This window comes from Cervus canadensis, chromosome 26 (genome assembly GCF_019320065.1).
Source record: "Cervus canadensis isolate Bull #8, Minnesota chromosome 26, ASM1932006v1, whole genome shotgun sequence".
In the NCBI taxonomy this organism is placed as follows: domain Eukaryota; kingdom Metazoa; phylum Chordata; class Mammalia; order Artiodactyla; family Cervidae; genus Cervus; species Cervus canadensis.
The window spans coordinates 39,391,298-39,415,755 of NC_057411.1; the positions used below are offsets into that span (position 1 = coordinate 39,391,298).

General features: G+C 52.1%; 2 protein-coding genes across 3 annotated transcripts in view; both read left to right on the top strand.

Annotated features, from left to right (window-relative positions):
• JAKMIP1 (janus kinase and microtubule interacting protein 1) overlaps nt 1-21,056 on the top strand; it is a 154,591-nt gene extending 133,535 nt beyond the window's left edge. The window contains exons 17-22 of the mRNA XM_043448352.1: nt 4,343-4,411; nt 5,789-5,866; nt 9,435-9,638; nt 16,222-16,287; nt 19,753-19,828; nt 20,968-21,056. Coding sequence (XP_043304287.1) covers nt 4,343-4,411; nt 5,789-5,866; nt 9,435-9,638; nt 16,222-16,287; nt 19,753-19,803 — 468 coding nt within the window. The 3' untranslated portion in view covers nt 19,804-19,828; nt 20,968-21,056. The remainder of the gene's footprint in view (nt 1-4,342; nt 4,412-5,788; nt 5,867-9,434; nt 9,639-16,221; nt 16,288-19,752; nt 19,829-20,967) is intronic.
• A 2,337-nt stretch (nt 21,057-23,393) lies between these two features.
• C26H4orf50 (chromosome 26 C4orf50 homolog) overlaps nt 23,394-24,458 on the top strand; it is a 132,511-nt gene continuing 131,446 nt past the window's right edge. For both annotated transcript variants that reach the window (XM_043448345.1, XM_043448346.1), the window contains exon 1: nt 23,394-23,470. The gene's annotated coding sequence lies outside the window, so the exon portion shown is untranslated. The remainder of the gene's footprint in view (nt 23,471-24,458) is intronic.

Sequence of the window (24,458 nt, forward strand, 5' to 3'; positions counted from 1 at the left end):
CATTTTCTCAGCGACATTTCTCATTTTCTCTGCTGCGTGTCTGTGATCGAAGGCCCAGTATTTGGGAGGTGCCTTGTCTCCCTCTTGGAGAGAGTTGGCGCTGAGAGCACACACGCAGAGGAAAAGTGGGTCAGTGGGACCCCTGGAAGCACCTACAGGTCAGCCAGGGTGCCCAAGTGTCCTGTTTGCCCGGGATGTGGGATTTCAGTGCTGAAACGGGGACAGTCCCAGGCAAACAGGGGCAAGCTGGACACCCTGGAGCTGACGGGTGCTGTAGGAAAGCTGGCAGTGGGACCCAGAGCCCCAGTGACATCCTCAGCCAGCCCCTCTCAACCAAGTCATATGTCATTCTGAAAATTGCCATTCCATTCTGGTATCTGACCAAACTGAGGTCCTCTTCAATTTTCTCTCTAAGAGCATGAAACCCCTTTCACAGCCTGTGAGCGAAGTGCCACTTAAACTGGTTTGCATGGCCCTGGGCGTTCCTAGGGGTGCTGGTGCTAGGTGCTAAGTCACTTCAGTCGTGTCCGACTCTCTGCAACCCATGGACTGTGGCCCACCACGCTCCCCTGTCCATGGGATCCTCCAGGCGAGAATATTGGAGTGGGGTGCTATTCCTCCTCCAGGGGATCTTCCCAACCCAGGGATCAAACCCATATTGCTTATGTCCCCTGCACTGGCAGATGGACACCAGAGCCACCTGGGTGTGCAAATGGGGTCCTGCCCGGGGTGCTCGCCCTTCTCCCATCACCACCTGGGGAAGCCCTGCTCCTCCTGGAAGGTCTGGCCCATTTCAGCACCCACCACTGCTCCTTCTGGAAGGTCTGGCCCATCTCGGCACCCACCAGACCTGCCTCTGGTCAGCAGAGTCCAAGATCAGGGGTGTTGCCTTGCGACCCACTGCTCATCACCACACAGAGGCTGAGCAGAGAACACAAGTGATCACAAGTCACTTCTCTTCTCCCACAAGGTCAAAATCAGTCAAAGATGGAAGTTTTTAAAAATCCGGGCTCTCACTGGTAACAACAGATTGGAGAATGTGGCTTAGGTCACAGGCAAGTTTTCTAGTAGTTGGCCCAGAATTAAGGCCTTGGGACCCTTCTCTAAAAGGAGGGTTGGGTCCTAGAGGAGGAAGTTCCCCACCCCTGGGCTCTGGGACCAGAGTCCTGCACTGGTGGGCAAAGTGCCAACTGGGGTGGGGGTGTGCTCTGGCCATGCCTCCCGCGAGAGGCCCCCTCCCCGTGCCCCGCGGGCTGTCTTACTTCTCCTTTAGGGTTTTGGGGGCAGCAGGTGCCCTGTCCCCACGCCTCTTCCTCCTGGAGGGTGGCACAGCCCTGAACTTCCAAGTTCTCGCCCACGGTGAGGCCCCATAGACATCTGGTGGGACTCTGATATGAAATCTGTGCCCTCACATGCCCGGGTGCCCACGGCCAGCACTTCTGTCCTCACTTTACTCCCCCGGTGGCTGGAAAGGACCTGTCAAGTTTTTCTGTGTGTGTGCCTAATGTGCGGGGGCTTCCCTGGTGGCTCAGCTGGTAAAGAATCCACCTGCAATGCAGGAGACCCCGGTTCGATCCCTGGGTCAGGGAGATCCCCTGGAGGAGAGCATGGCAACTCACTCCAGTATTCTTGCCTGGAAAATCCCCATGGACAGAGGAGCCTGGCAGGCTACAGTCCATGGGGTCAGAAAGAGTTGGACATGACTGAGCGACTAAGTATATCACAGCTAATGTACAAAGCAAATTTTTTAGTTTTTTTATGCATAATGTGCATAGCAAATCTTTTTTCTTAGCAATAAGAAAAAAAAACTGGACATCATGTTCTATAAAAGCAAAGAGCAGCTTGTTGTAATGCTTCGAAACTGGACTTTTTTTCCATTTTGGTTTATTCATTTTATGACTGCTTGCCTTAGGATAGTACAAAGAAAGTCTTTTTCATTCCTTGTCAAAAATATGTTTCCCAGTTTCTAAGACACCACACACCCGCTCAGCCTAGTCTAAGGAAGGAAATGGTGCGTTGGGCACCTGCTCCCCTGGCTGCCTCTGTAGCCACTCTTGGGGGCCCAGCTAACGTGAACTCTAGTGGGAGGCCCTGTGGGTGCAGCTTTATCTAGGCTTGTTCCTGCTATGGAGCCAGCACGCGCCTACAGACCTCCACAGCCCCGTATCCCCCTTCCTTCAGGAAGTGACTATCAGGGGCTTGCTTCAGGCCAGGCCCCGTGCTGGGTGAGGAAACAATAGAGCACACCCCACGTGGCAGGACAAGGAAAGAAGCAATCTGTCAGCTGAGTGCTGTGCCGGGATCCGCGGAAGGCCTCGGACCCCACAAACTCAGGAAGCAGGGCAGGCTTCCTGGAGGAAAGAAAGAAAGTGAAGTCGCTCAGTCGTGTCCGACTCCTTGCGACCCCATGGACTGTAGCCCACCAGGCTCCTCCATCCATGGAATTTTCCAGGCAAGAGTACTGGAGTGGGTTGCCATGGCCTTCTCCAGGGGATCTTCCTGATCCAGGGATTGAACCCAGGTCTCCCTCATTGTGGGCAAATTACCGTCTGAGCCACCAGGGAAGCCTTCCTGGAGGAAGCGACACCTAACACAGGTCCACAGGCTGAGTAGGTGTTAGCTCTATGAAGACCCGGGCAGACGCTGGGGATGGGAAAAGTGGTGATGTTCCGGGCAGAGAGAGGAGGTGGGCAGAGGCCCTGAGGTGAGGGAAGGCGGGGCTGTTCCCCCAGCGTTGTCAGGAGCGCCAGGCTCTCCTGGGGGGCTTTAAGTGGGAGCAGGGAAGGTCCACAAGTAGATGCTAAGTGTTTCTGAGGGAAGGCACTGGCTGAAGGGGATTTGGGGTTAGACGTGAGCTTGGGGGCTGAGAGGGGACCTGCCTTGGGCGGTGGCAATGGAGAGTGGTGGGCGGGGTTTTGAAACCAAGAGGAGGTAGAACCAACAACGGGAAGTGAAGGGGGAGGAGCTATGCCTGCTCTCAGCTTTCCCTTCCGGGGTCAAGGTGAAGAGCTATGCCCGCTCTCAGCTTTCCCTTCCGGGGTCAAGGTGAGGTGGGGCTCTTCCCTATAGAGGGGGCCCAGTGAGCCCTTTCCCAGGGGCTGGAGGCGTTGGACTGTGGGAGACATGGCTGGACTAAAGGGGGCATTTCAGAGACATTTCAAAGAGGGAGAACCCATAAGGGAGGTGAGAACCCCCGGAGGAGGACCCCACGAGGAGAGAGAGGATGACCACGGACAGGGGCTCTGAGGGCCCCGAGAGTCCAGGAGGGGCGGCCATGGCCCGAGGAGGAGGACAAGGGGCCTGGGAGGGGCCCAGCTGCTTGGCCGGCGGGCCCCACGGCAGGGAGGTCGTCTGTTGGCTTTAGCAACGAGGAGACAAGAGGTCTGGGGCGTTGGGACGGGGAACGTCCACAGGCGAGCGGCAGGCAGGCCCCATGGCAAGGAGGTCGTCTGTGGGCTTTAGCAACAAGGAGGTGAACATTCACACATGATGTCAAAGCCGACCCTCCTGGACACCCTAAAACATCCCCCGCAGGGTGTCACCCAGTTACCTGGGCCTCCCCTCGGCTCTCAGGTGGGCTCCTCGTAAAGAGACACCTGTGTGCCCACATCTAAGGGGCAGCTGCCTGTGCCCACTCACCCCCAGCCCAGACCTGAGAACGGGCAGACACACCCCCATCACCAGCCCATGCAGGTGCCCCGGTCGGTACTCTAAGGCCATCACAGCCTGCCTAGCCAGACCCCTCTTCATTCCTGCACCCCACAGTGCCCCTGGCTGTTCAGACTTGCCCCAGGTAGCTGCAGGGGGTGGCTGTGGGGGTGTAGACCTGCAGGCAGGGTTCAAAATCCCCGCTTCTCACCTGTGTGACCTTAGACAAGTGACTAATTCAGCTGCCGTGTCCTCACCTGCAACATGGAGTGATGCTGCCTCCTCCACCGGGTGGTCGTGAGCTGGATGAGGTCCCAGACGGGAAGCCACCAGTACATGGCACAGTAGAACCCAGGGAGGCTCGCCCGCCCACCTAGGGGGCTCTCAGGGCACACACTCGCAACCTTCCACATGCATCCACTGTGCATACCCACCACCTCCTCTACACACAGGCTTACCTGGGCACACACCTCACACCCACCTTCACGTACGTATACACACATGTGTAGCCGTGGTTCCTGAGCAAACATCTGTTGAAGCTGAAACATCTGTGCAGACTGTGAAATTCCATTTCAAGGACCACCGTGGGACATGTGGGGGGACCCCTCTGGGCCAGGAGCCTCCTCGAGGAGGGCGGCCCCACGACGGGCACTGGTTCTCACCAGCTGCGCCCTGTGTCCCTGCTGTTTTCCAGTGGCTGAAGCAAATAGAGGGAACGGAGGCAGCCCTGACCCAGAAGATGCTAGACCTGGAGAAGGAGAAGGTAAAGGCCATGTCCCAACCCCAGGAGGGAGGGGGTTGACAGAGCGCAGATAACTCGCTTCCCGGGAAGGATTTATGTGTGTTTTATAATGATTTGCATGCATTTCTAAATTTTGCTTTTGCTCTCATCCCTATCCTGTGTGGTCATCATCCATTCACTCAGTTATTCACTTGATACATATTTTTGAAGCCTCTGCGATCCTGGAAACTATGACAGGATTAGGCGTTCAGTAATGAATAACAGGGTCCCTACGGAGGGTCTAGCCTGAAAGCCCATGCGGACATGTGCGTGGGAGCCGACAGGCGCAGTGCAGCATGAGAACCTTAGGAGAGGCAGGTCAGTGATATGGAAGCAAAAGGAACAGGGGCTCCCGAGACACAGAGAAGGGACTCCAGTGTTCGCTTGCTCCTTCCTGGACATGAGTTTGGGAGAGACACACTGGACCTCCGTTTCCTCATGGCCATCTCCACCTTGATGCGCTGGAGGGATGAGAGATGCTGGACGCATAGCCCATTTTCGCACAGTGCTTGGCACCTGTGGGCACCTGATAAACAGTGATGGTGGCTGTTCACCAGGAGCCCTGGGCAGAGAGCGGGATCTGTCATACCCAGCCTGGGGATGTCGGAGAAGGCTGCCCAGAAGAGATGGTTCTTGAGCTTTCAAAGACCAATTTCCCCAAATAGAAGTGAGGGGAAGAAGGAAGAGCCTGAGGCCTGGAAGCAGCGCGTGGCATGGGAAGAGCCCTGGGCTGAATCCCCAGGCCTGGGTGTCTAGTCCACATCCATCACCAGTGAACCACGGCATCTAGAACAAGGCACTGGTCCTCTCTGGCCCTCTGTTTCCTCCTGTACAAAACCAAGTGGCTGCAACAGCTGAGCTCTAAAATCAAGTGGCTGCAGTAGCCAAGCTCTAACCCTGAAACCCTCCAGTCAGTAACAGGAAGATATTGGGGTTCTGGAGAGCTCATGCCTGGGGGGATGGAGAGTGGGGAGGACATGTCCAGCAGGAAGAGTACCCAGGAGGTGGGTGATGCTGCTGGTAGGGGGAGAAAGAGTCACATCAGAGAACTATTGAGATGGTCTTCAGAAGGATTCCTGCAACCCGGGCTTGGGAACCAGGCCAGGCACCCAAGAGGAAGAAAGCTGGGGAGAGTGGGGAGAGGCTTGATGGAGGTTCCTGGGCTTGGGAGGCTTCTGCTGGGATTCACACAGGAGCGAGCAGGGCAGACCTGACACCCTTTCTCACCTGAGCACCTGGTGGGTCCCCACCTCGGTGGGACTGTCACCCTCCAGCGAATGTGGGTAGGCTGGCTCTGAAGAGCTGCCAGGTGATGGGTTCTCGTGCTGATCTTGACCTTGGGCACCTCCTCTTTTTCAGGACCTGTTCAGCAGGCAGAAGGGCTACCTGGAGGAGGAGTTGGACTACAGGAAGCAAGCCCTAGACCAGGCTTACCTGGTAGGACCGGAAGTGGGTTGGATGTTCTGGTTCTTTAGACTCAGCAGTACAGGCTGCTCTCCCTTGGGGGCTGATGGTGAATCTGGGGTTCATGAAGTGCTGCGTGGGTGAGATTCCAGTGCCGCCTCCACGTTTCGACTGGTTTCAACCCAAATAACTGTACAGATAAATGGTCACTTTTTCCAAGTCAGTCATGATTTTTCCAAAATATTTACTTAGCATGATCATTTTCTCTGGGCATACTTATTCAGTTCTGGGCTTCCCTGGTGGCTCAGACAGTAAAGAATCCACTTGCAATGTGGGAGACCTGGGTTCCATCCCTGGGTTGGGAAGAGCCCCGGGAAGAGGGCATGGCAAACCCACTCCAGTATTCTTGCTTGGAGAATCTCCATGGCCAGAGAAGCCTGGCGGGCTACAATCCACCGGGTCACAAAGAGTTGGACACCACTGAGTAACTCAGCACACACACTTAGTTCTAGTAATCATCTGAGATGAAGGAAAATAAACTTTCTGCTTATTAATATTTTTATTAATATTTATTCACATGCTTAAAGCCCAGAGCAAGTTTTCCCATAAGTAGCAAAAAGAGACGGTCACAAAGCAGTTCCACAGAGGTGGAACTTCGCAGGCAGTTCAGTGGTTAAGACTCGCACTGCAGGGGCTCGGGTTCGATCCCTGGTTGGGGAACTAAGATCCCACATGCTGCATGGCATGGCAAAAGTATTTTTTAAAAAAAGGAACACAGAGGTAAAGCAGCGAGTGGAGGGCAGGTGATCATCAGAAAAAGAATTATATGTCATGAGGTTCTGTGCAGCATCAAGCTTGGGTCACAGAACCAGTTGTGGGCTTCCAGATGATGAATGTAAGGAGGGACCATGCTCAGGTTTATAAGTCGTATGGCTTTGAGGGGGCATTTCCTGGATGTCCCCTCGATCAGAGGGAACTTTGAGCTCAAGGCTGCTTTTTCAGGAAGAAGCAGTGAGTAGCAACATCTGGAGCAAGACTTTGCCCAGATCATTTGTAGCTAAATCGTTTGACAAAGTGGCTTTCCACCTAACAAATGCAGATTTAACAACTAAATATTAACTTGCAATCCCCATTTCCATGAAGACAGAGAGCAGGAGGCTGGACTTAGCACAGGCGGGACATTCTGGACGTGAAGGCTGGCCCACCTCCCCGTGACCCTTGACCCTTCATGTCCAGGCTCCGAGGCTTGAACCCCCAGGGCAGGGAGCCGCAGATGGAGAAGGTCGGGAAGGTTTGAGCCTCATCACGACAAGGCGTTTTCCTCTCAATTGTCATTTCTGGGCATACAATGTTGTAATGGCGGTCAGGGCAACTAAAGAATGAGAACATGTTCATTCTTTTCTCCCTCTCTTTCACTATTTTGGGTTTTCCTTGATTCTATCTAGTCTCCATCCTTTTGCAAATACCCTTTCTTGCTGCATGATACACCATCTCTGTCCTCCCCTGGGCTTCCCCAGTAAGTTCTGAGGAATACAATTTCAGGGGATAACGTGGAAACCTGTGGCCAAAAAAAAGAGGGAGAGTAATTTTGTTGACCTCTGGCTCCTTAATATGCTTAAGGATGGGCTGGGACTCCAAGAGGAACAGAGGAAGTCATATGTCAAGTTCACTGGTTCTTGGGCCCTCTTCTCAAGGGACATCTTCCAAGGCTGGTGTTCCCCAGAACACTCTGGGAAACTCAGTGTCTGCCCTTGGCTGTCTAAGTGCCATGTGCAGAAAGGCCCTACCCGAGTCCTGGTTCTGTAGAGGAGACCCCTGGGCAGGCTGATCCTGTTGCTGGGTAGAAGCAACCTTCTTACCCAAAGAACATTCCAGGAACTTCTCTGGTGGTCTAGCAGTTAAGACTTCGCCTTCTAATGCAGGGGGTGTGGGTTCTGTAGGGGGTGTGGATTCTATGGGGGGTGTGGGTGCTGTAGGGGGTGTGGGTTCTATGAGGGGTGTGGGTTCTGTAGGGAGTGTGGGTTCCGTGGGGGGTGTGGGTTCTGTAGGGGGTGTGGGTTCTATGGGGCGTGTGGGTTCTATGTGGGGTGTGGGTTCTGTAGGGGGTGTGGGTTCTATGGGGGGGTGTGGGTTTTATCCCTGGTCAGGGGGCTAAGATGCCATATGCCTCAAGGCCAGAAAACCAGAACATAAACCACAGGGGCAAAATTGCAACAAATTCAATAAAGACTTGAAAAATGATCCACATCAAAAAAAAAAAGGAAAAAGACTATCCCAAAGCCTCAAGTGGGATTTCAGGCACATGTTGAGGTTGGAGCTGTGATCAGGGTGAGGCTGACCTGAAGAGTCAGAGAAGTAAAATGCTCCCAAGGGTGGCAGGGCCATGTGCCCAGGCAGAAGCGAGGACAGCAGGTGCCAGACGCACACCTGTGTTCCTTTGTCATCATGTAGAGTAAGATGGCACAGGGCCACAGTGGAGCTTCTGGAATTGGATGGTGAGATCCTGGCTGGAAACTGGCCACTTGGGGGCCTCCTAGGAGTTCGGCTGCTGAATGGGGGCAGCCTGCAGGCACAGGCAATCTCCCACTCCATGGGGGCCCCTTGGCTATGTCAGTGGACACATTCCCACCTTCTCGTTTCCTGGGGTGATGGCTGGAATCGGGAGAGGGGAAGCCAGTGCCTGTTGGCTAAAATTGATCTGGTGGGCCTGGAATTCCCTTGCGGAGTTAATACAGCTGTGCTGAAGCGGGGGCTACAGGAGCAGATGGCCACAGGCGCAGAGCGCTCCCTGTGTTGACCCCCTGCTTCATACCACCTCCTGTCTCTTCCTGGCAGTTTCCATTAAAACTGGTTGTTGGTTGATAACATCTTGGGAAAAGAAGGGGCTATTCCTAGCAAGGGATTCAGGTGGGGACTTAGGGAGAAAGAGAAGGAAATACTTTCTCTCTTTCATCCCTAGATATTCCTATAAGGTAACTGTATTTAAGTGTCTCACCGTGAAGTTGAAAAGAAATAACTTCCTCTCAGGATGAAAACTCCGAGCTTTCACAAAGATCCCCTTTATTGGCTACTAATCTCTCATGTGCTTTGCTAACCAAGGGAGTCTCGCTTCTTGCGGGGAGGAGGGAGCAATGAGGACATTGCCCCCAGTTGCTTGGGGTTGAAATCGCTTTTCTAATGAGCCAGCTGAACTGCCAAGTGCCTGCAATTTGGGACACATTTTCCCACGCTACTCCAGATAAAAGGAGAGATTTGTTTCCCAAGCTGGAGACAGTAAATTGGAAGCCAAGGATAAAAATAAAGATGAGCCCAATCAAACCTCTTTTTGAATAAGATATTTTAAGGAGAGATTATGACTATTTTTTCTTTATCTGTAGAGAGCAAAGCATCTTGATTGAATAGAGTAAGACACGTTCTCAAAACTGTGTGCAGGGGGCTGGAAGGGGCTCCATCACCCCACCCCACTCTGCTCGGCCCCCCGCATGCCTCCCCACCCGGCCCAAGATCCCCCAGCTCAGCTTCGCTCAGCTGCAATGCGCTGGGGTTTCCTGCCCCCCCCACCTTGTGACCTCACACTGTCTGTGTCATGTGGGTCGCTCAGAAAATCCAGGAGCTGGAGGCCACACTGTACGACGCGCTGCAACAGGAGCCGGGGCGGAGGGCCAGCGAGGCGCTGAGTGAGGGCCAGCGGGAGGACCTGCAGGCCGCGGTGGAGAAGCTGCGCCGGCAGATCCTGCGGCAGAGCCGGGAGTTCGACAGTCAGATCCTGCGGGAGCGCATGGAGCTGCTGCAGCAGGCCCAGCAGGTAGGGGAGGGGCCGGCGGGAGGAGGGGCCCAGCTGGTAGGGGAGGGGCCGGCAGGTGGGGGAGGGGCGGGCTGGGGGAGGGGCCCAGCAGATGGGGGAGGGGCCGACAGGTAAGGCAAAAGACAGGCAGGTAGGAGGAGGGGCCGGCCGGGGGGAGGGGCCGGCAGGTAAGGCAAAAGACAGGCAGGTAGGGGGAGGGGCCGGCAGGGAAGGGGCGGGGCCGGTAGGGGGAGAGGCCTAGTTGGTAGGGAGACGGGCCAGCAGGTAGGGGAAAGGACAGGCAGGTAGGAGGAGGGGCCCAACACGTAGGGGTGGGGCAGGCAGGTAGGGGGAGGGGCACCTGGCGGGTAGGAGTAAGCACCCTGCCGGGTACCACTGTCCACCATTCCCACTTCTCCACCCCTCCTGCCCGCTGTCGGCACACTGACACCTCTGAGGGCCCATTCCCTGGAGAGCTGGCCATAAAGCAGGTTTCCGAGAAGTGGAGATGTCTTCCCGTGGACACTCTCATAGCCCGGCGAACCCTCAGTGATGGAGGGGGGTTGCTTACGGGCGCACTATACCGCCCACTGTTTCTAATCATACATTTGAACAAGGTCCCCACCCTGCCAAATGGTAACACAAACCAAAGCGAGGCGTCCCCACTTCCTCCAGCATCCGTCTTCTGTTTAAACTCGGGTTCTTGTAACCAGGGGCGCAGGCTGGCCGGTTTACTTTGGGGCTGTATTTTGTGACGACGACTGCTTTGAGGACTGGACCTGGAAGCTGTACCACTTGTTACCTCTGAACACCTAATGCTTTCCTAAGTGTGTGCGGCGTCCTGTGTGAGCTTCGTGTGCTGCTAAACACACGGGGGCCAGGTTCCCAGGACCCGTGGTGCTGATGGAGCTGAGGCGGCCCCAAGGTCTGGCAGTCTTTGGAGGCTCACTGCTTTAGATCTCTTACCCCACGGCACTCCTGCGGGTGGGACGATTACCTCCGTTTCCCTGATGCGAAAGCTGAGACTCAGGAAGGTTAACTCGTGTGCCTGAAGGCCCTACAGCTCATAAGGAATCCTGCCAGTGAGGAAGTATAACCAGTGGGAGTCGATGGCACCGAAGGAGAGGGAGACAGAATTGGAGGAAGGAGCCGGTGGAGAAGTGCCTTCTGTCCGAGGCAGCAGAGGCCCTGGTTAGGACTAAGAAGTGAGGATTCCCATTGCGTGTGAAAAAGGGATGCAGGGGCAGGGCAGGCACAGCTGACTGCATTTGGTTGAGGAGTGAAAGGGCCGTGACCAAAGGGAAAAGGGTAACTGGAGGTATGAACGCGAGCTGTTCATTCCATTCTTGATTTGGGTGAAGGGACCCCAGGCAGCCCCTGCAGGAGCCCCTGGGCTCCTGTGCTGCCGTGATCTGCTCTCCAGGCACTGAGCTAGCCGGCTCTGATGGGCGTGGCTCCTGAGCGACCTGCCTCTGATGGGCGTGGCCCCTGAGTCGGTCTGATGTCTGGCGCGTGCTAGGTGTTGGCTGAACACCTTGAGCTGCAGCACACGCAACACATACAACACACCACTTTCAGAGCAGGACACAATATAGCACAGCACAGCCCCGTCACGGGCTCCGGCAGCACTCGGCCGTGTCTGACCCAGCCTGGGGCACCAGATGCCTGATTTGACCAGAAGGACACATCCCAGGTTGCCGTGGGCTGCACCGGTCTGTCTTTTCTGCATCTAGCCCATGGGGTGCAGTGACGTCACCAGTGTGACCCCTATGGACGTTTTATTTTTCAAGCGCTATTAACTAAGGGGAAAAGTGGATACAGAGGGCAAAAAAAATCAATCAGCACATGGCCCCTTTCTCAACAGACTCATTCGGCACATTTGCACCATGTTCTGTAGTGAAGATTGGAGTTAATCCACTCATGTCAACTTACTTTGTCCTATCCCTCCGCAATCCCACAACCTCTGTCCCTGCCAACCCATCCACTGCACCCTAGAAGCCTTCCTAACACAGTGCACAACCACCCTTCCTCAAAGACCCATCCTAGCTCCCCACTGCCCAGAGGATGAAGTCTGGGTTGCTTAACCTGACATTCTGACACTCCTGGACCCCGTGCTCACCTCTACAAATGCATCAGCTGCCTCTCTCAGGAGCCTTTCCTACTCCATTTGTAACTTTTCTAACATCTGCATACCAGGCACTGTTCTCCGGGTTGGGGACACAGCACTTGCCCTCTTGAGGCTTATATTCCAGTGCGGGGAGACAGACCAGTGCTGGCACTTAGAGGAGGCTCCATAAATGTTGGTTCACTGATGCTCACACCAGCCCTCTGAGTGGGGGCCATTGATGCAGTTTCACAGGTGAAGTGAGTGAGGCTCAGAGAGGCTAAGCAACTTGCCCAAAGTCACACAGCCAGGAAGTGGCAGAGCTGGGATGTCCTTAGATAGCAAAACTCTTAAACACTGCCCCTTCCAGCCTCCCATAACCAGGTGAGAGGCCAACCCTGGTTGTTTTTTTCTAAAAAGTCATGAAAGACTAGAATGAGAGTCAGCTTCTCAGGCTGATTTCCTTTTAGATAAAGATTTTTTTTTCACTTAATCTTTTTTTTTTAAAATTTTACTTTATATTGGAGGTGTTCAGTTCAGTCACTCAGTCGTGTCTGACTCTTTGCGAACCTATGAACCACAGCACACCAGGACTCCCTGTCCATCACCAACTCCTGGAGTCCACCCAAACCCATGTCCATTGTGTTGGTGATGCCATCCAACCATCTCATCCTCTGTCGTCCCCTTTTCCTCCTGCCCTCAATTTTTCTCAGCATCAGGGTCTTTTCAAATGAGTCAGCTTTCCACATCAGGTGGCCAAAGTATTGGAGTTTCAGCTTCAACATCAGTCCCTCCAATGAACACCCAGGACTAATCTCCTTTAGGATGGACTGGTTGGATCTCCTTGCAGTCCAAGGGACTCTCAAGAGTCTTCTCCAACACCACAGTTCAAAAGCATCAATTCTTCTGCACTTAGCTTTCTTTATAGTCCAACTCTCACATCCATACATGACTACTGGGGGTATAGTTGGTTTATAATGTTGTATTAGTTTCAGGAGTACAGCAAAGTGATTCAGTTTTATATATACATATATCCACTTTTTTCAGATTCTTTTCTTATATAAATTATTACATAATGTCGAGTAGAGTTCCCTGTGCTATATAGTAGGTCTTTGTTGATGATATATTTCATATGCATATGTTAATCTCAAACTCCTTATTTATCCCTCCCACCCCAACTTTTCCCTTTGGTAACCATAAGTTTGTTTTCAAAGTCTGTGAGTCTGTCTCTGTTTTGTAAGTAAGTTCAAAAAATGGACAGATAATCTAAATAGACATTTCTCCAAAGACATACAGATGGCCAAAGAGCACATGAAAAGATGCTCAACATCACTAATTATTAGAGAAATGCAAATCAGAAATGCAAATGAGGTAACACCTCACACTTGTCAGAATGGCCATCGTCAAAAAATCTATATACAGTAAATCTGGGGAGGAGATGGAGAAAAGGGAACCTTCCTTCCTATACTGGTAGTGGTGATGTAAATTGTACAGCCACTATGGACGACAGTAAGGAAGTTCCTTGAAAAACTATACATAGAATTACCATATGACCCAGCAATTCCGATTCTGGACGTATATCCATAGAAAACCATACTTTGAAAAGATACATGCACCCCCTATGTTCATAGCAGCACTGTTGACAATAGCCAGGACATGGGAGCAACCTAAGAGTCCATCAATAGAGGAACGGATGAAGAAGATGTGGTACATACATATAATGGAATATTACTCAGCCATAAAAAAGAATGAAATAATGTCATTTGCAGCAGTGTGGATGGACCTAGAGATTATTGCACAGAGTGAAGTAACTCAGACAAGAGAAAGACAAATACCACATGACATCACTTACATGTGGGATCTAAAAAAATAATACAAAGGAACTCAGACTGATTTTCAAAGCCCAGAAGTTGTTCTTGGGAGATTTTTGCAAATCCTTCGAAAGCTGTAAGAGATTGTCCCCTCCTCCATGTGGCATTGTGGTTTTCAAGTCACTTTTCCCTGGGTACCCATTTCACCCCGAGTCACAGGGTCACTGTTCAGTTATTACAGAAGAGGAATTCCACAGAGAGATTAATTGATACATGACAACCCGAAGTCCACCAGTTGGTAAATTTGGGGCCCGGGATCCAAACCAAAGTCTATCCAAGTTTGTGCTCATTCTTAGGTGATCCCCGCCTTGCAAGGGAATCTCTGAGGATCAATCACTGACTCCCTCAGGTGGAAGAGGATTAGAAACATATCCAGTCTCCTTTATAGAGCACATACTCTGCCAACTTTACCTTAAGCACTTTGCGCAGATTCACTTTCTAAATCCTCAGGTGTGCGCAACACTACTACTCCCAATTTACAGATAAGGAAACCAAGGCCAGAGAGGCTGAATTACTTGCCCAAGGTCACATATCTAAGGGAAGGTTTTTTTGGTGTCTTTTCCTTATGAGTTGGGCCTCCTTTGTGGCTCAGCTGGTAAAGAATCCGCCTGCAATGCGGGAGACCTGGGTTTGATCCCTGGGTTGGGAAGATCCCCTGGAGAAGGGAGAGGCACTCCAGTATTCTGGCCTGGAGAATTTCATGGCCTATACAGTCCATGGGGTCGCAAAGAGTTGGACACAACTGTGTGTCTTTCACTTGCTTATCAATCCACTCTCTGTTTTGCTGCCAGTGTGATCTTTCCAAAATCAAAATCTCATTATTTCCCTACTTAAAACCCTTCACAGACTCCCTGTGACACCCCTAAATCTGCAAGCTCCTCACCAGGACATTACAGACCCTCTGCCCCCTGACACCCTCAGCTCCCTGCACATATACATCATTCCTTCTGCCTGGAATTCCTTCCCCCTTTCCTGCACCTGGAAAACCATCATCGGCTGGGTTCTGTGCCTCCTCCAGGCCCCCCAGCCCACACCTCAATTCCTTACCCCCCTCTCCTCTATGCTCAAACTGACCTTCCCTGAGTCCCCATATAAAATAACACCCCTTCCCTTTCCCTACCCAACTTAACTTTCTCTGTGACGTCTGTATTTATCCAGGGCATCATCTATGTATTTGCATAATTCCATTGTCTGGACCTGATGGACCACAAACCCCTCGAGGCCCCAGGCCTCTACTGAGCCATGCCTGCTGAGTGGGCACAGGGCCCATTGAGTCATACCTGTTGAGTGGGCACATGTGCCCACAGTGGTGATTCTCAGAGTGGGGTCTCCAGACCAGCAGCATTCCCATCACCTGGGATCTGTAGGGAACACAGCTTCTCAGGCCCCACCCTGGAACTGATGAGTCGACAACCCTGGGGCAGGGCCCCGGGGATCCACAGGGCCTCCAGGTGATGCTGATCTGAGTTTAGGAATCTGGGCAGAAGGTTTCTCCAGGCCTGAGGATGGGTCTACATGCTTAATTCGGGCTGATGTGAATCGCCTGGCCTTCAGTCCGACAGCCTTCTCCCAAGGAATGAGGTGTCCATTTGCATTCAGGACTGGCGATTCTAGCAGCTGTCCGGGCATATCAACCCTCTCGGGTGATGAAGTGCTATTGGACACATGACAAACTGGAAAAGGTCATACCTGCCAGGACTCCTGGTGAGATGCTGCCTGGAACTGGAAGGAACAGATTGATAAACCGCTGAGGGTGGGTGTGCAGCCCAGGGAGCATTCAGCAGGTGCAGAGCCAGGCAGGTGGCCCACTCTCCCTGTTGGCTCAGGACTGATGAGTTTTCAAGACTCTGGACTTTCATTGCTAAAACCAGGAATGTCCCAGGCTCATGGGGACAGTTTGTCATCCTTAAACCTTCTAAGAACCTGGGTGGATGCTGCAGCCATGCCCCCCATCAACACTCACCTCCTCTGCCCCAGCTCCCAGGCTCCAGCTAAATAAATCTTGGACATGTCATTTGGTGCTGCTTCAAATCCATGAGCTTTATTGACCTGCCCAAAAGGCACCTCTGAGTCTTGGTCTGATCTTGATGTTTATGTTTTCTAAAGATCCTGCCTTAAGAGTGCAATCTGTTTCCATGCATTTCAAGAACAGGCAAAAATCTACTTTTAGTGAGAGAGGTCAGAATAGAGTTGCATGCGGGCCTGAGGGAGCTTCCTGAGTGCTGAAGGGGCCCTTGATCTTGATTTAGGGGGTGGAGAGACAAGCCTGTCCATGTATAAGAGTTAGTCGAGTTACCCACTTAGTGTTTGTATGTTAAGCTGCTTACTGTTGTTGTTCAGTTGCTAGGTTGTGTCTGACTCTTTGTAACCCCATGGACTGCAGCATGCCCAGCTTCCCTGTCCTCCACTCTCTCTCAGAGTTTGTTCAAACTCATGTCCATTGAGTCAGTGATGCTATCTAACCATCTCATCCTCTGCTGCCCCCTTCTCCTTTTGCCTTCACTCATTCCTGGCATCAGGGTCTTTTCCAATGAGTTGCTGCTTACACACTACACCAGATAAATGATGAAGAGTAAGATTTAAACCTGGAAAATTTACTTTTTCTGATACAGAACTTAATGTGTTGCAGAGAGTCCGAGAATTGGAGGATAAGCTGGAGATCCAGAAGCGACACCTGAAAGAACTGGAGGAAAAGGTAGGTGGTGTGAGCTCGCACCAGCCCCTGGCTTCTTTCCATGAACCGCTCACATGGAATATTCTCTTCTGTCAGTTTCATGAAACCTAAATAACAGGCTCTGTTCAGCCCTCTCTTCTCTGCCCGTGTCCCCCATACTGGCAGTCCAAGAAATAAGTGCTTTTCTAGGGAAGAAAGTCTGAACCCTTCTGACACTACCTCACTGGAAAGGGTGAGGTGACCTTCTTCATGAGCCATAAGACATTGGGTTCATTCCCCTTAAATGGCATTTATGCCCAGAACCAATGAGTGTTCTTCCCTTCAGGGAAGTCTCTTCCTTCCAGCAGGAAGTGAGGCTGATGCCCAGTCTCTCTGGCCCCTATGGTTGTCACCACTTTACGGGTGAGGACACTTGAGCCTGAGAAAGATTCAAACACTTGTCCACAATCCCACAGCTGGGGAGGGATAACCCGGATCTCCAGGGATTCCACAGTCACCCCACCAGCGCCCCCACCACACATTGCTGGTTCAGACAGAGTCCATATACGTGGCATCTTTGTCAGGGCACTCACCACTTCCTGTTCATCTGCCCAGTGGCCAGGACTTCCTTGAGTTCAGGGACCAGCTTTTATTTACCTCTTTATCCAAGACAGTTCTTGCCATGAAATAAGGCATCATCAAATGTTTGCAGGATAAGTAATAGATGAGTAGAAAACCCAGGCTTCCTTGGTGGCTCAGGCAGTAAAGAATCTGCCTGCAATATGGGAGACCTGGGTTTGATCCCTGGGTTGTCAGGAAAATCCCCTGGAGAAAGGAATGGCTACCCACTTCAGTATTCTTGCCTGGGAAATTCCATGGACAGAGAGCCTGTACAGCCCATGGGGTCACAAAGAGGTGGATAAGACTGAGCGACTAATATACACACACAAACACACTTACACAGAAAATCCACAATTGCATATTTTATGTTGTAGAGCTAACTCGTGTTTGGGAATAGGTGGCGGACTCTGACACCAACTTGGGGTGGGAGGTGTCTATTGGGGACAACTTGCCCCAGAAAAGCTTGAGGGGTGATGTGCTGCCACCCTGGAAAACAAGTTGGAGAAAGGATATTTCTGGGCTTCAGGTTTCTGAGGCTGATCTTTGGAGAGAGGAAGCTGACTCATTCCATGGACAGAGTAGGGTCAAAGTCACGAAAGCCACCAGAGGGCAGATTCAGGGCTGTCTGCAAATGGGATGACAGCTCACCCTTTCTAGAAAGAATCAAACACAATGACCCAAAGAGATGGAGCAGCTCTTCAGATGCTACACCAGCTTTCCCTCCTAAAAGTCAGCTTTTACACAGATTAACTCACCTTCCTAAGGTCTTCCCTCCCATACCTGGAGCCCCAGAGCCTCCCAGCCTGCACAACTGACAGTGTCCTCACGAGGGCAGCAAAGGGTAATGGCTGGAGGATTTGGGGCCGTTCTTCTGCCAGTGCCCTGGAAACCCGCTAGGAATTTGGTTTAAGCAGACCCCTAGAGTCCCCGGGCTTCCCTTGTGGCTCAGCTGGTAAAGAATCTGTCTGCAATATGGGAGACCTGAGTTCGATCCCTGGGTTGGGAAGATCCCCTAGAGAAGGGAAAGGCTACCCACTCCAGTATTCTGGCCTGGAGCATTCCATGCACTGTAGTCCATGGGGTCGCAAAGAGTCGGACACAACTGAGCGACTTTCACTTTCACTAGAGTCCCCATAGGGCTTCCCTGTCAGCTCAGCTGTAAAGAATCTGCCTGCAATGCAGGAGACTCGAGTTTGATCCCTGGGTCAGGAAAATTCCCTGGAGGAGGGCATGGCAACCCACTCTGGTATTCTTACCAGGAGAATCCCCATGGACAGAGGAGCCTGGCGGCTATGGTTCACAGAGTCGAACAGAGTCGGACACGACTGAGGCAACTAAGCCGCAGCAGAGTCCCCATCAGACAGCTGCTCACCACTCCCCCCACCCCCCACACACAACTTCTGAGATTATTTTGAGCAGCCAGTGAAAGCAGAAGTGTTAGTCATTCAGTCGTGTCCAATGGACTCTAGCCCACCAGGCTCCTCTGTCCATGGGGATTCTCCTGGTAAGAATACCAGAGTGGGTTGCCATGCCCTCCTCCAGGGAATCTCCCTGACCCAGGGATCGAACCAGAATCTCCTGCATTGCAGGCAGATTCTTTTCCACTAGTGCCACCTGGGAAGCCCTAATGATAAGTTGAAGTGAAAGTATTAGCTGCTCAGTCTGTCGGACTCTTTGTGACCCCATGGACTGGAGCAGCCCAGGGGGTCTCAAGGATACTTCAAGGACTTCCCCACAGACAGTGTTGGCCTGGGCTGGTGGAAAAATAACTCCAACCACCGTGGTCAGTGGTCAAGAACTCTTTCCCCGCCACATGCCACAGGGTGGTCTTGGCAAGGACCTTGCCATCCTCAGATCTCAGTTTCCCCATGTAGAAAATCAAGAGCTAGGTGATACTAAATGTCCCTTCTAGCTTTAACTTTAGTGATTCTAAAATGTGTTTAAAACTTGTTGGCTGTCTGGATGTTCATTTTTTCAGTAACAATTTAGGAGAGCTATTACCTTGAGATTTTGGAAAAAAAACAATGAATTATTTTCAAACACCTCAGATAATATTCAGACATGTTTCTCCTAACCTAATCTCCAAAAAGAATCACCAGCCATTCTTTTTGAATAAATCAAGTCGTAAATAAGCTAAGGAAGATCTCTACTTTCAAACTGACCTGTACAATTTTTCACTCCTTTAGGGCCACTTTTTTTCCTGATATTTTTTTCTTTTTAAAGCAGAAAAACCAATGGCATAAAAGATTTTAAACAATGAATCTCTTGGAAGAGTGGGCCCTAGCAGGGATGGGGGAGGGGGGGAGGGTTCTTTTTGTCTTCTGATGGGACTGGGTGACCCTGGGACCTGAGTGGAATCTTCCTTGATCTTTGTATGCATGTCATGCCCAGCCTTTGATGGGACCATCAACCATGACCATCAGAGGGTTCTTCCTGGATATATAGTATCCTGCCACATTCTTCAAGAAGGCCACACCCCAGCACCAAAAATTCCTGGTCCAGGAATGTCAGTCCACTCCCTTATTCTTGCCTGGAGAATCCCATAGACAGAGGAGCCTGGCAAGCTACACAGTCCACGGGGTCCAAAGAGTCAGCCATGACTGAGCGACTAGCCCTTTCACTACGGTGTACATCTCCCCCGTCTGTGTTAGCCAGATGTTTGCGGACTGTGTGGGGATAACCCACCATGGGCGAGGAATCCCACAGAACGGGTTTCTCAGGTGGAAGCAGCTTCTAAAGCCCACTGACTTCCTGTGTCTCTTTCCAAACCCAACCCCAGTGCCCTAGTTCTTGTGAAATGCTGTCATTGAGTTCCATACTACATATCTTACATCTTTCTTTCTTTTCTTCCCCCCCTCCTCATTTTCTTTTGGTCTTATTTTATAGTTTTTGTTCCTTTTTTTGTTTTTCTCACTAGCATTCATTCTGTGGCCTTGATGACTTCAGTGAGCCAAGAACTCGGGTTGGTATCCTTTCATTTTCACTCATATTTTCTAAAAAGGAGATTTCCTCCCAGCTCTGACTGTAACATTCCTTTAGGCAACATGGAAGGTGGCCTTGTGATAGATTGCTCAATGTCAGGCCCACTGGGCTAGAGACATCCGGGGGCCGCTGGCACATTCCACCCCTGGGAGGGAGATTGGGGAGTTCTCAGTGAATAAGGTTGGACAGTGGAGACCTGGTTGTCACCATATTGTTATTTCATCTTGAAAAGGTGGTTATGGTTTTATCCAAAGGTCCTCAATGTTTTGGCCTTGGTTTTTGGTTCTCTCTATCGCCTGTGAACCAGTAAATTCACCATACGGCCCACTATAGGCTCTCTATTTCCTGTGGGCCAGTAAATTCATCAAAGAGTTGGCTTCTGGGGACAGGGGTCCTCAGGAGTCTATGGCCTGCATACAAAATGCCTAGGAAGCCTGTGTAAAGATCCCAAGCCCCTTACCTCTCCCCCTGCCCTGACCCTTGACCCCAGATCTGGTTTTGATGCCATCCCAGCAGCTGGTCCTTCTCTAATCATTGGACCCTGCCAGTCCCACACTGAGTTCCTGCTTTGACACTCAGGCCTACCCCCTTTCTCCCTGTTCTGAGTGCCCACCATGAACTGGGGACTGCCAAGAGCCCTAGAATCTAGAGTTCTGCCCCCCGAGTCCAGCCCAGGTGAGGGCCCTGTGAGCTCCAGGGATTCCCACAGTCCACCAGCTGCCTGGACCCGCAGACTGAGCTCAGACACTGTGTCCCTGCCCGATGCCCAACCCTTGCACCCGAGGACTTTCCCTCGGGTCCTCTGTGCCCCAGCCCTAGGACCGCACTTGGCACATGGCTGATGTTCATTCAGTGCTTGTGTAGCAAGTAAAGGAAAGACCCCGGGTCTCATCAGACCAGAGTGGGGGTCACTGCAGCAAGTTGGGGCGGGTGCAGAAGGAAAGGCCATCTGAACCCCGTTTCCTCTTTTCCTGGATTGTCGGGGAAAGTCCCTCAGTGGGCTCAGCTGGAAGGTTCAGGACAGTGGTGGGGACAGGCGAGGGCAGATAAGCAGGGATTTCTCTAGCCATTCTAACCCTGGATTCTTTTGTCATTTCCAATTATTTTTTAATTTTCCAGGATAGAAAAAAAGCTTATGGAATAAACTGAGTCCTATGGCAACCCCGACCCCATTCAAACCAAAATTCAACAGCAAAACAAGCTATTCCAAGCCCAGAGACTGAAACCAGAACTTGTGGATACTTGATGACAGTCCAAAGGGGAGGCATTTAGGATCTACGGCTGGTTCCTGGCTGGGTCGGGCTTAGGAGCTCTGCAGGGACCAAGGGGAATTTGTCAAGCTCAGGGCCACATCTGAGTCCCTGCTGTGGCACCTTCAAGAGCCCGAGGGGCAGAGACCCAAATACCAGGAAACTAAGTGCAATTACTAGAAACTGGTTGATTGGAGAGCCGCTGCACTGTCTGGGGACAGACCCGCTTCCTTGTCCCCACACGGCATGCCTCCCCAGCCGTGGTGTGTGTGCCCGGCTAGACTGTATACATAGTCTCCATGAACTGTGCCCTGTGAATCCCAGAGTCTGTCAGCCAGAGTGACTCGAAAATGTCCCTGTGATCTGAACACAAAGTCAAGACCCGGTCACCAAAGCCCTCCAGGTCCATGTGCAGCTGGATTCAGCAGCTGGAGGCCAGAGAGAGACAGCTGGAGCCTCACCCACTGTGGACAGTGGATGCCAGGACCTCACATTTACAAGGGGGAAGCCACAGGCTCCATCACTCTTGAGGGAATGACACAGTGAAAGTCCCAGAGCCTGACTGTACCTGGGGCCATGGTGGAACAAGGACTGAGAGGTGGATAGAGCCCCCACCCAGACCACCCTTGGGCTGTCTTGCATCTGGGTTGCAATTTGCAAGGGGTTGGCAAGGAAGAAATGCTGTGTTGTGAAGTTATTCCCTGGAGTGCCTGTGAGGACTGAGGCTCCTTCTGCTGTGGTCTGAGACCAAGTCCGTTCTCTTACAACCGGAGAGAAGGAGGCAGCCCTTCCTGACCTCAGGAGACCCACCTCTGCATCAAGCCTCTCAGGAGAACGGATGGAGTGGGGCAGTTCAGGAGGACAGGACACCAGCTGGTGGGAGTCAAGTCTAGGAGGGAATCCCGGAAAAGAAAAGTCCCTTTTGGTTGTTGTTGCAGTGAGTGGGTGGGGGGGGGGAGCACCTCCAGGAGAAGACACCTGCTCATATGACTGCCCCCTCCCAAACTCTTGGAAGGAATACTTTTGGAATCAAAATAGATGAAGTGAAATAGAAGGTCATGGCTGTTAAGGAGAGGATAGCCGCGTCTTATTGGGAGAGGCACCTGAAGGCAAGGATGGTTTGATCCCAAGGATGGAAAGATTCACTGCTCTGTGTTTGTTGGGCTGCAAGAGCAATCCTGTAATTTCCAGTGAGAATAACCTTTGGAGAAAACCTAAATGACTGAAATTCAGGCCACCAGAGGAATCGAGGAGGGGAGGAGAATCCAAGAAAAGAGCTGAAAGTTCTCAGAAGGACAGACCCAAGGATGAAGAAGAACATGGATCTCAGCACAGAAGGGGCATCCAGCCAGACAGAGAGGGATGTTCAAACAAAACCAAAGGACTAGGGGGCTCTAAGCAAACACACCCAAGACAGCTGAGAAGAGACCATTCCTCTTTTGAAATCTAAACCCAAAGCACCGCCACACCAGCCCCATGACTTTCCAGCATCTGACGACCAAAAGCAAATGAACTGATGTCTCTGCTTGGAAAAAGCAGGCATCCGCACTCCAGGTAGCAATGGGAATGTAGACCATACAATGAACAAAAATGAAAAAGCACACCTGCTTTCTCTGGAGCCAGAGAAGCACAGAGAAGCCTTGCTTTGCTCACTTAGCAGCGCAAGTCCGGGAGGCGTGCAGGGTCCCTGGGAAGCTGGACCCACAGCACAGAGCACCCACCCATCACCTCCCTGCTGCAGGAGCGTGGGGTCTCCTGCCCTCCTGCCCCACACTTCTGTCTACTCAGCTCTCCCACTCAGACAGGAGGATGCAAACGATGGTGGCTTTGATGTCAGACCCATCCGGGTCCACTCCCAGACCTGCCACTCCCCTGCAGTGGACACTTGGCAAAATACTTGCCCCTCAGTCTTAATTTTGTCTATCTGTGGAATGGGAGTGATATTTTCACACAGCACCTCACAAAAGGTTTTCTATGGGTACAACTAGACAGTTAGACCCAAAGATTCTTAGACACTGTCAGGAGCTGTAGCAGACAGCATTGGCCACACCTTTGTGGGAGTCGTCCTCAAAGGAGACCTTATGGCCCACAAGGGACCAGGGGCCATTCTCTTTGGCCCCCAGGAGAAAGTTCAGGTGCAAGGGAGTGAGACTTACACAGGCAGGTGTGGGAGCTGCCCTGGCTTAGAAGCCCAAAGTCCTCAACAAGAGCCAGCATTTCTTGTGACAGTCCTAGGCATTGCCTCCAAGGTTTCTGCCAGGGACAGGCCCAGTCACAAGAGCCACTGTACTCAGCAGGCCTCAGAGCTCCGGCGGTGCACGAGGTGCATACTCATGTTCTCAGAGGTCATCCACAGCTCTCCGCCAGCCCAGGTGAGGCACAGGGCTCAGGGCTACTGGTGTGGTTGTTGCTTAGTAAGGCAGCTGATCTTCTGCGCAGGCGTGGTTTCCAGGCCAGAAGAGCTAGAGAGTCAACTGAACCCAAGTCAGTCTTCCCTTCAGAAAGGAGCAGACTTGGGTCCACCCTTTACCACCTGCCTTCTAACAGATCTACTCGGGGTGAAGAGAGAGCCCAGGTCAAGTTCCTGATACAGGAATGTCACGCTATGCAACGCTAATTAAGTGCCCAGCATCCCACTCCTCATCCTCACCCCTCTCCTCGTACCTCATCCGTCCCCTTACACCTCACCCCTCCCCTCACACCTCACCCTCCCTCTCACACCTCACTCCTACTCTTACACCTTTACACCTCACCCCTTCTCTCACACCTGACTCCTACTCTTACACCCTCACACCTCACCCCTCCCCTCACACCTCACCCCTCCCCTCACACCCTTACACCTCACCCCTATCCTCACACCTCACCCCATCTCTTACACCTTTACACCTCACCCCTCCATTCACACCTCACCCCTCCCCTTACACCTCACTCCTCCTCTTACACCTCACCCCTCCCCTCACACCCTTACACTTTCCCCTCCCCTCACACCTCACCCTCCCTCTCACACCTCACTCCTGCTCTTACACCTTTACACCTCACCCCTTCTCTCACACCTGACTCCTACTCTTACACTCTCATACCTCACTCCTCCCCTTCCACATTACACCTCACCCCTCCTTTTACACCCTTAGACCTCACCCTCCCCTCACACCTCACCCTCCCTCTCACACCTCACTCCTACTCTTACACCCTCACACCTCACCCCTCCCCTCATACCCTTACACCTCACCCCTCTCCTCACACCTCACCCCTCCTTTTATACCTTTACACCTCACCCCTCCCCTTCCACCCTTACACCTCACCCTTCCCCTCACACCTCATCCTTCCTCTCACACCTCACTCCTACTCTTGCACCTTTAC